General features: G+C 37.5%; 1 protein-coding gene across 1 annotated transcript; it reads left to right on the top strand.

The window, feature by feature from the left end:
• Nucleotides 1-1399: 1399 nt before the first annotated feature.
• LOC102235034 (beta-1,4 N-acetylgalactosaminyltransferase 1-like) lies at nucleotides 1400-15823 on the top strand. Its single transcript, XM_005799840.3, has 12 exons — nucleotides 1400-1805; nucleotides 4188-4293; nucleotides 6500-6722; nucleotides 6809-6985; nucleotides 7907-8013; nucleotides 10914-10951; nucleotides 11037-11217; nucleotides 11548-11640; nucleotides 11717-11904; nucleotides 11982-12122; nucleotides 12220-12457; nucleotides 13580-15823. Exons 3-12 carry the CDS (start codon nucleotides 6508-6510, stop codon nucleotides 13795-13797), a joined length of 1596 nt encoding a protein of 531 aa, XP_005799897.1. The 5' UTR covers nucleotides 1400-1805; nucleotides 4188-4293; nucleotides 6500-6507; the 3' UTR covers nucleotides 13798-15823.
• Nucleotides 15824-16838: the final 1015 nt, after the last annotated feature.

Genomic DNA, 16838 nt, shown 5'->3' with positions numbered 1-16838 from the left:
CTTCCTTTTCTCTTCCTTCCTTGATTTCTCCACACACACATTGTCTATCTTAGAGTTTAGCTGCAACATGTGGAGCTTTATAACGTTTTGTCTCATGTTTTGGACAGGTCTGAGTCTAGAATATGACCTGACATCCTCCATCTCTTTTGTTTTGTTTTTCTCCCTCTACCTCATCACACTCATCCGTAAAGGGGGACAAACACAAATCAGATTTGGTTCTGCATATCTGATTTTCCCTTTGTTTTCTTGTTTAATTAGTTAGTTAGTTTTAAAATAAATTTGTCAGTGTTCCACTTCATTTTTCCATTGTTTGTTCATTAATCTGATTGGATGTTATTTTGTTCATAAATTCTCAGACTTGATTAGAAATAAGTGAGTCAGTGAACAGCCATAGCTGTGTGAAGAAACTGAGATTGGCTTATGATTCCAGAGATACTGGAATAGGTACTCCAATTAAACTAAAACATTTAAATTTATTAATAATTTAATTCAGAGTAATCTATTGATTACAGTTATTAATAATTCCATAAAGCAAATATTGGTGCAAATTCTGATTCCCAACGATTTTTATGTCACTGTGTGTGATTGGAACATTTTTGGTTCCCAGAAGTCTGATTCCCAACAAATGTTACTGTCAGTTGTTATAAAAATGCTGCATTTATTAAATATAACTTGAAAGGAAATTGGACTTCAGAATTTATCTCCTTGAAATTGAGCCTCTGTCTCTTTAAGAAACTCTTGCTCTTTCTGGCACTCTGCTTTCAGTAGCTGGGATAATTAGGTCAGCAGATGTGCAGTTCCACTAGGTCTTTGCTAATTGCTGCTGGCTAGTCTGAAGGAGCTGAGCGAGGAAGTCATTGTGGAGGGGTGGTCTTTAATGCAGAGGCTCAGAAGCTTGGAAACCACATCTAAGAGGAGGAACTGCTTCTCGAAGGCGACGCTTAAAGGATTTCTCAAACATGCATGAAAGAATCAAAGTAACACTTTGATTCTTGTTTATGAGGGAATAGTATCCTAACCTGATGTAAAGCTAAAAAAAAGGCACTTTTACATAATACTGACCCTTTAAGTACAAATAACATGAAAGTACTCTGTTCATTAAGGGGTCATGTATTTCCATTGTTCTTACTACATACCAAAAACAGCTGGTAAGTGGAACTGAGCTGCTCTGAAAAGGCCGAAACACATTTCAAAGTAGGCTCAGGGTAGGATGGGAATCTGTCATTCAATTACATTTACAATCATATTCTACTTTATTGACAGCCACACCCATCTTGAGTTGAGTGGGCTGTGTATGTGGAGTGGGGGGTTGTGTGCAGAGTAGCAGAAGGAAGGGATTGGCCAGGGTACACTCTGACTGTACACATTGCTACAACAAAAGCGATTTGTGGTTTTTTGTGTGTTTTTTTTTTTTTTTTTTTTTTTAAGCATTTTATGCTTTTGAGGTGAACACGCTCCAGTCTGAGCAATTCAAAATAAATTAGCATTCCATTTGTCAGGGTAGGCTGGAGCTTGTGCAGCTCAGACATCCCTCTGGCTCTCGGCGTGTAGGTGCGGTGCCTCTCCGCTGCGCTGCAGCCGCTGTTGCTGCAGGGGGAGCATTCGTCCATCCACAGAGTGCTGCTGCTGCTGCTGCTGCTGCTGTGTGCTGCGATGTGCGGCGGCCGCCTTATTATCAGTCTACCCCGTTTGCTCCCTATATCTGGTTTTACTTCCATCAGACCGCCGCGGAACGGATCCGTCATCACAGGGGAGCGCAATGTGCAGCAGGGAGGTGACACGTCTTGGAGCGCGTCTTAATTGAGGTGAGGAGCCCGTTCATTTTAATTCCTTCAATAATAAGCCACTGATTAAAGACAAAAGGGCCCGTTCTCAGGAGGATGTTTTTGACGATGCTTCGAGCTCCAGATGAACATTCAGTCATTTTTTTTAAGCAACACACAAGAAAAAAAATGTATTTGTGTGCAAGAGATTGCCTAAATGAGGGGTGAGGTTGCATTTGTCAAGTGGGTTTAGAATGTAAAGCGTGCATTCGCCTTTTACATGGAGCTCCCCTGCAGTATTTTTCACCGTTAAAGGTATAGGCTAATGGGCCTGCTTGCTGCTTGCCGATTGGCATTTCAGCCCCGCTGTTTCGGAAGGACGGAGAACTGCGTTATCCTCCCATTTTTATCACAGATGTCGGTCGGTGGATGGGATGTGGCGTTAGAAAGATGGACCCAAATGAGCAGTGATTCTGCCACTTTGGGAGGAACCCTCAGAATATCCCAACAATGCTCCTCAGTTCCTGCCTGTGAGCCACTTCTCACCAGCAGGCATACTTGGTGTTGATTGTGACACCAAACTGACAAAGGCATATCGTCCTGTTTTTGCCCTTATTAAAATCTAATATTCCTATTTTATTTTTTACTCATTTACTCCTTTCCCCATTTTTACATTGGAGTTTTACTCACTAACTTCCTTTTAATGTTGAATTGTAACATCAGCCTAATTTCTGTTAAAAATAAATAAATAAAAATAATTCTCCCTTACATTTTTCATCAGGTTTTATTTTCTTTAGCAACAACAATAATTTGATGCTAAAACCAATATATTTGAGTGCTTATTGTCATGTTTGGAGTGTAATGGATGACCCAAAGTTTTGCATGCAGGGAGAGCAAAGCCAATAATAAGAATTAACACAAAGAAAACTTGCGTTGGTAGCAGATGATTTGGTTATAGTCTAACCAATGTATGAAAAATCAACCTGAGACACGGAGTGAGGAAAAGGGCTGAGTAACAGAAAAATCAGTGGAGAATAATGCAATCCAGATAGCTTAAGTAAAATCCAATTAGATACCATTAAAAAGTATGCAAACTGATTGTAATAAAAAAAAAAACAAGTAGAGAACTACATATTTAAAGTTATACCCATTAGCGCAACCTTTGTGGAATACACTTACAGATGAGTTTAAGGAACTAAACTCAAGCAGGATGTACTTGCTTGACATCTTGCCAGGATGACTTGCAAGATGTACATCTGAACTACTTCAGATGTACTTTTAACTTAGTAAACCAGAATTACTATTTAAATCTACTAAACACTCAGCATCCTGACTAGATTAATCAGTGTCCCAATCCTGTGATGAAACCAAACAAAAACATTACATTTCAACAGGGAAATGCTGTAAACTTTCTGTCCTGCCGACATCACTTTCCAGTGGTGTGTGTTGTAGGAATACTCAAGCAGTTAAAGGGAATGATCAATATCTGTTTTGTCTGTACATCCAGTAGCTATAGCTTTCAGCTCTTCACATCATAACGGAGCTCAGCACAAACTGTAGCAGCAGATCGAAGTTACTGCCATACTCGCTGAAATTGAAAAAAATATAAATATATTATGATTTGCGCTATGCTAAGTTGGGTTTACATTAACTGCTGCCATCTCAAGGTCAGCCGCTGGACTATGTAAATTTAGAAAACATCTTAAGATTATTTTGAGACATTTCTGTTTTATTTGATCTGCACATGCACACTTCTTCTTTAAATGCACAGTGAAAGAGATGCTGGTAACTTACTGTTTACGAGTGAGCTTAACTCTAAGTAAAGTAATGTTCACTCTAAACAATAAATGTGTTGTGTTTTTCACTTCATATATATTAAGACGATAGTGCATTTTATTGTTAGCCTAATAAAGTTAACTAATTTCTGTAAGTCAGGGTAGCTAGACTTTATAGTGTGGAGAGAAGAGAAAGCAGCAAAGGAAGCAGAAGAGTTAAGAGTTACATGTGAGGCAGGATAGCTGAGGGAAAGGGCAAGCAAAGGAAATTAGAGGACGAGAAACAGCTGGCAGAGCTGGCAGGAAACAGGACAGAGTAAACCATGCCCTGTTTCCTGGACAGGAGTATGAACTCAAATCATCCTGACACATGGAATGAGGAAAATGGCTGTCAATTTATATTAATGTGCATTAACTAAAGTGTCTAAACAATCTATTAAAAATCAACCTGAGGCATGCATTTTTTATGTTTTCTACGAGCACCCTCTGCTACTTAGCAGTAAGAAGATTTCTGCATGTTTATCAGATTAGAACTATGATAAAGTTAATTGTGAAATCAATCAAGTAATAAAAACTAACTAAGTTACTCTGCTTTTGATAGTGAACTTCCAGAATAACTGGGTTGATTGTTTTGTTAACTTACTTGCAGATGGAGCAGAAACTCAGACGTACACATCACTGCCTGCTTGGTTTCTGGAAATGCTGGTTCCTCCCAACAAAGATTAATAATTCTCTGACTGGATCGAGCCACTGAGGTAAAAATTTGAGTAGATTGAGTTTTTCTAAAATGCAGTCTATGTTGTGTAATGATTACTGTAGCCTGAGCTGTGCTGCAGGCATCTGTTCAAAAGAAGAGTGTCTCTCAGACCCGACAACACAGAGGCTTGTGTTGTGCTCCATTCACACTACGTCACATCTGGAGGCTTGTAATGGATTCTGTTTGGTTATGTTGCGTTTTCTTAATTGCTTTCACAAATGGGTGAATTCTCACAGGCTTTCTTAATAAACAGAGCTATACTGTATATGGACAACATGACCGATCGAAGCACTGAAGCTCACAAGCAGATTATTCCTTTTTTTGTTGTTGTTGGTCACATTGAGAGGATAAAGACCTTATTGTGGTTTGCTAGAAAAAATGTGTGGCTGCGAGGAACTAGAATGGTGAGGGAATAAAAAAGAGTAACAAAGCTGGTCAAGAAAATAAATGAAACCAGATGCAAATTTCTTTGTGTCAACATGGTTAACTGTTAAAATGCTGTCAAAAGATAAAAATATGCCAACAATAAACACAACTAGTCTTTAATATGGACTATTTGTCTATATTTAGTCAGGCACAACACATAGTAAATGATACAAAGTATGTTTATTTAAATTCAGTCTCACAATCTATGGTTTTATTACAAGTCCAAAGTGTATTTGTTAGACTTCAGATGTTATTTACATCACTATATCGATTATTCTTCACTCAAAGATTGTATTGATCATCAGTAGAACCAACTTAAACACTTTAGAAGAAGAAGCAGAACACCTTACTGAGATCTGGATCTGTCACCTCCCAGTCAACCTGACTGGGTTTCTGGACCAGTGATTCCAACACTCATCTCCCAGCTTGGCTAATGGGAAAATATAATTATTCAAACTGGCCTGAAGGATTGGACATGTAACCAAGTCTTTACTAGAGTTCCTAAAAATAATAACAATACTGCAGATGTCAAATGAGGATGCAACATGAATTTTCTTTTCACAGAGAAAGTTGTCCAGGCAAAAACTATTTTTACAGAATGACATTTGTCACTTTGAGCAGCATTGTTGTATTTATGGTTTCCTGAAAAAACAGGAGGCAGTTTTTCCTGTAAAGAAAAAAAAAGGTAATTGTTTTTTCAGGACGATCACATTCAGGAAGGTGAGAAAACAATTTCCTGAAAAACTGTTTTTGCAGGAAACAGTCCATCTCCATATTTAAATACACAAATCTCAGCATTTGACAGAATATAAGACAAATGTGAGAATAAATAAACGATCAGATAGTTTATTTTCTTAAAACAGTTTTTTCTTTTGCTTTTCAAACAATTGTTTCAAAATGGCTAATATTACCTCAGAGCTTTTCTCTTGCTTGTTCAAGTGATGCCATCTTTGTTTCTAATTAAGATTAATAATGTAAATAAAAATTCATAAGAAATTTTTATTTAGAAAGTGGTTTGAAAATCCAAGTAAAACCAAGTTATAAGTTGAAATAATATCAATTTATCAACTGAACATTTTAAATGCTATGAAAGCGACAAAATACAAAATAACTGAATTGTCAACAAATTCAACTGAATCATGAGTTAAAATGACACATACAAATAAAAACCTCTCTGTTATTTTCACCCATAGGAGGAAAGTTCTTAGAAATCAAACTGCTGATTGTGTAATAACACATAAGTATAGAAAATACTCATATCACACCAGGCTGCATAGTGACAGTGTTGTTTATACTGTTTCCTTGGTTCAAAAAAGTGTTTCATTGAAATTCATTACACATGGTGCTTACATGTGTAATGAATGAAGACATTTGGCAGAAGCATTCATACATAGAACATCTCCATAATGAAGCATATGGAGGTACAAAGGTGTCTGAAACCAGTTTTCTTCTAGCTTTGAGAGGAAAACATCCATTACAGTTATAAAAACCCAATCCTCACTGAGTTTTTGCTTTTTATCTCTGAGACAATAATGGCTGATTACACACATTTTCTCTGTTTACACATAAAATTAGATTACAGATTCCATTTCCTGTCTGTGTGAGAGTTAATCATAATAGTTCCCAGCTTTTGTAGTTCACTGTTTCGTTAACGTTTTGAATTCCACTGAGGTTTCTTGAGTGGCACACCCTGTGTTGGATATTGCAGGGTGTCTCATAGGGTGTGTACTTGACAATTAAGCAACTAATGGGTCACCTGTCTACACCTTGCGCGACAGGTTTCAGTATGCGGTCCCTGAGAAAGACGGTGCTGCTCGCCATCCTGGTGTCTGTGGTGCTGGTCCTGGCTCTCCTCCACTCATGGCCCACTCGTGCCTACAACACGGTGGACGTGTGGCAGCATCTAGGGCCGACAGTGGAGAGGCACCTGGAGGAGAGGCTGCCAGAACTGGACCATCAGTTAAGCAGCGTCCCCTTTCATATCAGGAAAAGTGTAGCAGGGTAAGGCTTGTATTCTTGGTACCATGAATTCATTTTACCTCATGTGTGAATCAAAATCTACTATGTGAATTTGGTTGTCCACTCAGCTTGCTGGCACGCAATGGGTGCGTTTGTGAGGGTGAGAGTCCAGGAGTAAACCTGCCCTTCGCCCAGCTGCTGTTCCCACGGGTGTCAGCTCACTCTCTGCACACGGCCTTTGACGCCTCTGAGCTGGAGGAAATGAAGATGAGACGAGCTAAAGAGTACAGAGGTTTCCAACTGAGGTAAATAAGGAAGTTACAGTGAAGCCTGGGAACAAAACTCATTAGGGCACTTATTATTATTTTTGTTTGTTCATCCATAGAGACAGAAAAACACAGAAATATCTTGTAAAAAAAAAGAAAGAAATACCGGCCATATTTACCAAAATCAAGCGATCAACTAAATTATGTGGAAAAACAGAGAACATTACACTGATAAAATTATACTGATTATTCTGATGGCTTATGGGTAATATTTGGTGTTTTTAAATATCAAATTAAAAGACAACAAGACAGTTTTTTGATGGGTAGAAGAACTTAAAAAGATAGGATCATAATACTTAAACAATTTATTTTCCATTAACAATTTATGTTGAATATATCTAATAGGAAACTCTGTAGACATAAAATATCAACAGCATCTAGTCAATAATGAGTTACATAATTAACAGTCTGTTCAAATCAGACAAAAGGGTTGATGACATGAACTGTTTTCTCACCTGGAATGAAAACAGGAAATACAAAGCCTTGTTGAAGTGACAGTGACACTGCATGTCTCCGTTCATAAAAGTGTATTTATGATTCAGGTTTATATATTTAATATAAAGCTGTCTTTAGTGTTTCATTGGTTATAGGTGCTACGTTCTGCAGTTTCAGGCTTGTTTTTTAGAAGGTTGTTGTGGCACTGGTGGTTTTTATTTGCAGCAGCTCAGACAGGAAATAGATAAAGACGAAGGTGTCCTAGAGTCAGGAATTGAACGCTGGCTAACAGGCTAACAGGCTGCCACTCTACCTCTATACACTCTGCTGCCCGCAGCCATTTTCAAAGAGCAAACAAACCCAACTGGATTTTAAACATAATCTTTGCTTGTTCTCGTAAAGAGTTGGTTTCAAGATGATCTGATTGCTTTTTGCATAGTTTTGATCAAAAACCTTCCTCATCAGATCCAAGACTGCTGCAGACACGCTCATCATCGCCGAGGCCAACAATCCCCTGCAATATCCAACACAGGGGGTGGAAGTACGGCCCCTGAAAACAATCATCATCCCAGGTATTACTTTACCCGACATCTCTACTCATGTTGTGTAAAAGTCTTGAGTCATTTCTCAATGTTTTAAAATATTTGGATTCAAAAAGTCTGACTTTTATCTAGTCTTTTAAAGTAATTTCAATCAGTCCAGATTTTAAAAGGGAGCTGCAAAACTCTACACCAGTGTGACTGGTAATCTGCAACAAGACAATTATAATAAGAAGCATTCACTGTGTTTTTAGTATTTGTTCATTGCAAGAGTATCTTTGAGTATTATTACATTACAATATTATTTGTTGTTAGTTTTAATTGTGACCGTTTCGAGATCATTATAATTGTGAGATTAATATTTCTCCCTAAACATTGGGCTAGTTACAGATGTCATCAAGTGTTATTACACTGTCAAAAGCTTTAACAACACAGTCATTAATATTTCCACCTGCCGGAAATAAAGTGGAACGAGTAGAACCAACAATAAAGATTTCATTAAGCTTTATTGCACTGTCAAATCATTGAATAATAAAGTCATTAATAATTCTTCTTACATCAATTGGAACAAGTAGCAACAGTTATGAAGATGTTATTAAGTGTTATTATAGTATCATTAATTGTTAGAATTATTATGTTTTGTTATTTTTCTTACATTAGTAGTTTTATATTACCAGTTGTTTTTTATTTTAAGGTTTAGTGTTCTCACCCCAGAGAGGAGGAACTTGTTAAACTGTGTGTAAGACATAACTAACCTTTCCTTGACCTCAAGCATGTTTTCACAGGCGCTTCTCTAGGGGCCCTTCCTGAGATACTCCTTAGTTGCCTCTAACTGTCTGTGTGTAGAATTTAGTTCCTGTTTCCCTTCCTTGTTATCAGGGTAGCCCCCTTTTTGTTAAGATCACTCTCCCACTTTCCATTCACTCCCTTTCTCTGCTAATAAAAAGACAAGTTCTGCAGCAGAATGGCAGAACGCAAGGAGATCGGCTTGTAGGAGCTGATCCTCTGTGCCTTCTCAATTCTTGCAAGAATTTGGTTGAAAACTGAGTAACGTTGTCTGTGGTTCTTTTTATATAGGTTGAGAAAATACCTATCATTAATATTAACTCTTACCTCAAATAAATGAAACAAGTAGCATCGGTTATGATGTTATTAAGTGTTTTTAGAGTGTCAAATGCTATACTGACAGTCAGTAATATTAAGTCTTCCGTCAAGTGGAAAACTCTGAACTATTTATAACTACCACCACAGCTGTAGAACGAACGCTTTGTACAAATATAACAAAGGATTACTTGTTCTTCAAACAAAGGGTCTGAAATACTGATTGAAAAACTAAAACAGAATTATTTATTCTTTAACTTAAGAAAAAAGGTTCTTTCAACAGTCCTAACACTTTTTGCTTCGATTGTGTCAGCTATCTCCTTTGTTATGGCCTTCCTGTAACGCTTTGAAAACAGGGAGATCATCTTCTTGTCTTAATTTCCTGGAAGCAGCTCTCAGAAATTATAGCTGTTCTTGCAATGGTTGTACTCAACGTTAATCATGGTGAAAGCCTTTTCATGAATTCCAACTTGGTGAATCTCTTCTGGACATTCTCATAGCGGGTGATGACTCAATCCACTGTGGTCACTTAAAAAAAGGAACAAAAACAAATAATCAAACAACAATGTGATCTTAATTCAGCATTTATTTAAAAACCATTCCAAGAATGATGCATTCCATTCTTGTAGACTGGCATTGGTAGACAATACCAGTCTACCAATGCCAGTTGGTAGACTGGCAGACAAATGTCTAGTAAACTTGACTGGTTGTTATAAAGTGCAATGTAATTATTTCTGATCAAATATTTGTTTGGCAGAAGTTCATACAGCCTGTTATTCAGAATGCATCATTTAATGTCTAGTTTTAGGCATATGAATGTATATTTTCACTTAATGAGCATTTAAAAATTTTTTCCAACCAGACACTGTGGTTTGTGGATGTTTGCAAGAAGTTTATTAATAAATAAATAGATTAAATACTAGTTTTACATTTGACAACAATAGTTGTCTAAATCATAACTTGTTAACTCAGTTGGTGGATGTTGATTCCTGCTCTCCCTTCCCCACTTACCTGTCCCCTCACACTCTCCTTCACCTGGAGAAAATAGTAACACAAACATGACTTACAAAAATTTCTTGGGGAATATTTCACCTGCTCCTTTCTCTTTTGTCATGTTCATGGCAGGTGTTATGTCATGTTTATGACAGTGCCATGTCAGTCTTGTGCAAACCCTTCAAATAAAGTGTAATCAAAAGACACTTTTAAAAACTACAAGAAGTCTGTATCAATGGGACGAAGGTATCAATAAATAATAGTTGTTTTTTTCCCCTAAAACTCAACGTGAAAGATTATTGTAAAAATGCTTCAATATGATTATTACTATCTCATAAAAAAACAACTTAAATTTCATGTGTTCTTTAAAATATTGTCAAATGCTAATATATTGTATGTTCTGGGAGAAAGCAGGAGAATTTAAAACCAGATGCCATCATGTCTGTACTGTCTCAGTTGATAACAACGATGCTGCATGAAGCTTCAATCAGGACTGCCCAACTTATCTGTGTTAGGTAAAGTCAGGACTCCATCCTGTCTCCCCTTTGTCACATTTGGCGAGGTAGAGTTCAAACCAAATCACAGACACAAACTGGGTATGGTCGGTATGTTTGTTCATTAAAGAAGAACAAAAACAATTACAGGAAAAAACTGGAGGGATCATGACACTTCATTTTTCTCAAACAGGATTCTTGTATCAAAAAGTTTTTTCTGCATTGTTTGTTAGTGAAGTAATCTTTACAACTGACTGAGAAATTTCCCAAAGCAGCATCTGTCGCTGTTTTGAAAAACCGAAAACTCCTGCAAGTCAAATTAAAACAACTAACTTGTCGTTCCAGGCTTGGCCTTACACGACCTACCCAGAGACCATTACACAGTGAGTATCCTCCTGTTTTATTTTCTGCTGTCCAGATTTGTGGATTTCTGTAACTTTTTCCATTTCATCTTCCATCCTGCTGCAGATAAACATTACTGCCACACTAGGAACACTAAACGTAGCAGCAGAAGTGGAGGGAGTGAAAATAAAAGGTGATGGAGGGATGCATATGAGTCTGTCCAGCAGTTTGCTGCTGAACTTGAACCGACAGCTGCAGTTTGTCACCTACACAAACACAATGTTTCATCCCAACACTGCAGACACAGGTAAGACCTCTTCAGATTTAGAAGTGGTTATTGATAAAAATGTCATCAAATTAATTACAGTTTTTCCCAATTTTATATTTGTATAAAATCCTCCTTCAGTTCGCGCACAATGAAACTATTCTAAGATGATTTATGATGGTTTGATCCTTGATATTTTTAAAATATTTTATACTGTTCAAATGCATCTCTAATAGCACAAAGGAAAATGTACCTGTCCATAGTGAGTGGATGTGAAGTTTTTAACTAGCACTGCATTTAAAGGGGTCGTTATTTTCCAAAATAGATCTGTCTGTAGAGAGGAAACGAATCACATTTTTTTTTGTCCCTTAGTGGAGCTTGAGACAGAAGGTCATCAAGCTGCCTTCAGCATCAAGATCCGTCATGGAGTAACTCCAAAACTTTACAACACTGGACCTCAGGAAGGTACAGTAGCATGATCTTTTTATTTGTGATTTCTGCAGAAAGAGTGCTTAACATAAAGTCTGTCTAACCTCTGCAGAGTACAACGTCAGTGCGCTTGTTACCATAGCAACAAAGACCTTCCTGCGTTATGAAAAGCTTCAAAACCTTATTGACAGTATCAGAAAATACTATCCCGCAGTCACGATAGTAATTGCTGATGACAGTGAGAACCCAAAAACCATTTCTGGGCCTTACATCGAGCAGTACATCATGCCTTTTGGGAAGGTAAGCAAGCTGGTCTTTCTCTACTGTTGCAGCTAATTCTCTCTGAGTCTGTAGAGCTCAAACCTCTTGTGTTGTAGGGTTGGTTTGCTGGACGAAACCTGGCTGTTTCCCAGGTCACAACCAAATATGTGCTTTGGGTGGATGATGACTTTCTCTTCACGGCCAATACCAAGCTGGAGAAGCTTGTAGATGTTTTAGAGAGGACCACTCTGGATCTGGTTGGTGCTCTGGAAGATAAATTATTGCTCAAAATGAGTCTATAAAGTTTTATCGCAGAGATTTGACTCCATGTTTTCCATTCTTGTGTTTTTGTAGGTTGGGGGTGCAGTGCGAGAAGCTACAGGGTACACAGCTACTTATCGACAAACCATCTCCATCGAGCCAGGAGAGGAAGACGGAGACTGTTTGCACATGAGAAGAGGATTTCATCACACAATTGAGGGATTTCCTAACTGCGTTGTGACGGATGGGGTCATTAATTTCTTCTTAGCTCGCACGGATAAAGTCCAGCAGGTCGGCTTTGACCCCCGTCTCGCCAGGGTAGCTCACCTGGGTGAGTACAGTAAAAACACTGAGATCAAATTTATTATCAAAACAGCAAAATATGTGCATTTTATTCCTTTCTGGATCATTTAAACCACATTTGAATACACGATGCTGACTAAAAATAGGGTTCACCTAATGTTCTCATAGTGTTATCATAGTGAACATAGTGTTCACTGTGATATTTTTAGAAAAGCTTTGAGGCAACAGCTGCAGATGAAACAGTAGTTATTTTAAACTTTGACAAACAATTCAAATTTAACTTGCACATCCTCTCTGCAGTGCATGAGTATCACACTCCGGGGAGATGTAGGTGTTGACACCTACACTTTTTATGCAGTTTTGCTCATATACTTCATTTCTGTGGTGCTACGTTTGTGGCACTAATATGAGTGCATATCTAAAAAAAACAAAAGTTTGTGGTGTAGAGCATTTATGTCACACTCAGTTGCTAAATATGTGACTGACATGCTTAACTCTGACAGAATATCTGAAATGTCTGTGCTTGCCGCCACCCGGATGCTCCAGCACATGATGTACAAAACACTTAGAGGGAGAATATTGCGCAAAATTTCCACACACCACATACCGATTGTTTTCATCCAACCACAGCATTCCTAGGATAGAGAAGAACCAATCAGTGCAATATGTAATATGTAATTAAGCAAATCTGCTTACTATCTCATATAGGAATATGTGATATTACAACACATTCTCACTCCCAACTCGTCATATATTGACGAGTTAGGACAATTTCTGACCATGCGTCACATATTGACGACTTGGGCAGGGTCCTTCAGCGTCACATGTTGACAATTTGGGCAGGTCACATGTTTTACGTGGATTTTTGACGCGAAGGGTTCTCGTAACCGCTGCCGAACCTTCAAAACCCAACGATTTGGTTAGGTTTAGGGCAAAAATTACGGTAAGCCATAGTGTAAAACACCTCGCGTCACATATTGACGCGAAAGGGGTACCCTGTGCGTCAACATGTGACGAGGACGGACTGTCCCATGCGTCAATATATGACGAGTTGGGAGTGAGAATGGGCTGGATATTATTGAAAAGACAAACCAAAATGATGAATGATTCGATGTTCTGAGTTCTCTTTTCTTCTTCTTTTTTTTTTTAGAGTTTTTCATCGACGGCCTTGGATCTCTCCACGTTGGTTCCTGTGACGACGTCATCATCAATCACGCAACCAAAATCAAACTACCATGGGTCACCCAGTCAGAAAGCGACAAGACATACGCCAAGTTTCGCTACCCTCCAGCTTCCTCTGACGCCACACGTACAAAAAACGGCCTGCTGTACTTCAAAAACCGGTTTCAGTGTTTGACTCGTAATTAGCGTTCACATCTCTCCTGGTCTCTCTGAAGGTTTGTCTATTCTTCCTGAATCTCCACCCTGCACTGACACATAAAACTCGTGGCAGCTTGGTTTTTTCTGCTGTCACCTGCCTTTGAGGCAGTTCTGTAAAAACCTGAAGAGAGGATTGATGGGATTTATTTTGGAAAGACCTAGACAGTCTTCTTTTTCACATTGTTTTCCTGTGAGATATGTGTTTTCTTGCTCGGGAAACCAATTATGACACGGATGGAGTGAGAACAAGAACTCCATTATTGGTGTGAGACACTTCTCCGTAGGAGACAATCCTGAATTTTCCAGTGCCACATGAAGAATATTCAGATTCAAAGGTCTGGCTGCAGACTTTGGAGTGCTTCAGTTATTTTTGTCACCTTTTTTCTACCTCCGTACCTACAGTCCTCCCTCAAAGCCCCGTCTGAGAGAGAGAAACTTCTTAATCTGTCCATCTGGAGCGACGGCTGCTGTAGAGAGATCGGGGAGCAGCTTTGGTTGTTTGTCTGAAATCGTCTGGAGCTTTCCAGTTTGTGTGTTTGCAGCCCAGGGAATGAAAGGAAAAATGCATCTTGAAATGCTGCCCAAAAGGAAACATGGATGAACCAAAGTGCATGTTAATATCACTCAATAAAATCAATGACTAATTAAAAAACAAGCCGGTAGAATAACTAATTGAGTTCTTGAAGCATAGTGGGACTAGTCAGAGTCAGAAGAAAGCTGTGAGTGACAGAAACAGGGATAATGTTTCTATTCCGTTTAGGTACCAAAAGTCAAAGAGTGTGTGGTGCAAAGTTATTATACTTAACTAAAATTAACAAAATAACAAAAACTGAAATTGAGAAAACATTTTTGTTTACTGAAATAATAAGTAACAGGAACTAAACTGACTAATTCATCCTAAAATTATAGATCTATGTCCTTCGTTTGTGTGTTCATGAATTGATATTTATTTTTATTTATTAGCCATTCCAACTGATGTGAAATCGATTTTTTTTTACCCCTCACACAAGCATTTCAATTACGGCACTCCATACTCCTCCATGGCGCCGGGCCCTTAGCCCACGGATTGGCGACATTAAAAGTTGTAAGACATTGAGTAATTTTTTTCAAAATGGCATGTTCTGTTGAGTATTCATTATCCAATCAATGTATACATAATCAATAATTTGACCTCTTTGAATTCTGCACCTAAAAATGAACCAAAGTATGAAGAACAAGAACTACTCCTGTAATTTATAGAAGCTAAACAGACACTGAGCAATATTTAACTGTTGTTTATAAACTAAGCGACATACCATAAAAATTCATTAAATTAACAGAAGTAGACAAACAAAATGTCACAACAAAATAAAGCTACAATATAATTAAAAACAATTTAAAAAGATGTCATAACCCTGCTGTGGTTGAAGTAATGATGCCATAATTTTTATCATGGCCTCTAGGTGGCTCTCTTGAATCATTTCACCGATTTCTTGACGCATAGAATATGCCATTTGTAAAAACATTTTATTTTAACTATTCAGGATATTTTTCTGTCTTGTTATTTATTTGTTTCTTGTTGACAAACGTGTTATTTCTGATGACACAAAGATTACAACATTAACAATACTGTTAGCTAAGACTTCTGCACAGTCCTGTTTTGTCTCATTTCAGAGTTTGTAACATAATTTGCCCACATATTTGATGTTTTTCAAAGCTGCATTTGTTGTCTTGACACAAATGTATTGTTTTATTTCCTTTAAACTGTCCCACCCATCACTCTCAAAAAAAAAAAAAAATTACCCGTACACAACTACTGAAATGGAAAGTTTTCTTTTACAGCATTATGAGCCATTTTTATTTCAAATGATGCTAAATGTCAATAGAAAAAAATTGTTTTATATATTTTTGATTGATTTTAAGGTATGAAGATGTACACCATATTACAGCACCCTTAAAAATTACTGTATTTGTACGCCTGCTAAGGATTTCCACACGAGCCTTAAAATAAATGGTGGTTAGGGAAATCATGTAACTGTGTGCTGTAGATTTTTTTATATATATTCTGTGTGAATGTGTCAAGATAAACCTGGATTATCATCCAGCTTGGTTTGTCATGATTGCCAAAGATCAAGAATTTGCAACTTTTACAATTCAAAGAGCCTTTTCTGGCCTTAGCCCAGCAAAATAAAACTGATTAAGATTTTTAAAATATATTTCTATTACAGAATATCTGCTTTAACTTTTAAAAATCAACCGTTTTATTTGGATTTTTTAAGAGCTTTTTCTAAAATATTTAGAAACATTTTCGTATATAGAATGTTAATATTTGCACATAGTTTCCAGCCCAAAACCATTTTTAATTAGACAGAGCTAAATAAAAACAACTGTCATTTTTAGTGTGATTTGAGGAAATGAAACCCAATTTTTCCAGAAAAAAAAAAACAGAAAATAGCTAAGTTTTCTTATAGTGTCTATGTGTAGAACCTCAGTTGTTTATCATTTGGTGTTGGTTGATTGGTAGCTAGATGGAAGCAAAAATACATATTTCATTCAATTAAATTAAACAAATCAATTAGTAAACGTCTCAAGTAAATAAACTATGTGAACAAGTCCTGTTTGTGCTGCACATCTGAGCAAATCTCTCATGATTTAAACTAAAATCACTAAAACACTAAAAATGACACCAATAGATCCACAAAAGAAATCATGACATCCATCTCCCCAGGGACAGCATCCGTTTCCTCCTCGGGGGTTCCTTAAGCATTTGCAGCCCGTTTGTCACACAGTCTCCCATGCGAGTCGTGGCTTTGCTCTGGGCGCTCCTTCCAGTGGGACACGCAAGGAAAAGCTCAGCAGGAACACAGCCGGGAATCGCCCCCAGTTCCCAGAATCAAACTGGCTCTAGGGATGTAGAACGAAACTGAAGCACAAATTTGTTGCATTAATTGTTTTTGTTCCAACATTAAACATAGAAATTAAAAAAAGAAAAAAACATTCTAACAATAGCAATATATTATACATCCCAAGAGAGGGTATTGATACACAAT

The sequence above is a fragment of the Xiphophorus maculatus genome, chromosome 20 (assembly GCF_002775205.1).
Source record: "Xiphophorus maculatus strain JP 163 A chromosome 20, X_maculatus-5.0-male, whole genome shotgun sequence".
Taxonomy (NCBI): domain Eukaryota; kingdom Metazoa; phylum Chordata; class Actinopteri; order Cyprinodontiformes; family Poeciliidae; genus Xiphophorus; species Xiphophorus maculatus.
Note: the sequence above shows the minus strand (reverse complement) of the source record. Positions and strands in the feature narration are given on the sequence as shown.

Excerpts from the sequence above, each read along its gene's own strand:
- LOC102235034 (XM_005799840.3), top strand. The coding sequence starts at position 6,508 with ATGCGGTCCCTGAGAAAGACGGTGCTGCTCGCCATCCTGGTGTCTGTG. Across the intron at positions 10,952-11,036 it reads TACCCAGAGACCATTACACA|ATAAACATTACTGCCACACT; the intron begins GTGAGTATCCTC and ends ATCCTGCTGCAG. Across the intron at positions 11,905-11,981 it reads ACATCATGCCTTTTGGGAAG|GGTTGGTTTGCTGGACGAAA; the intron begins GTAAGCAAGCTG and ends CTTGTGTTGTAG.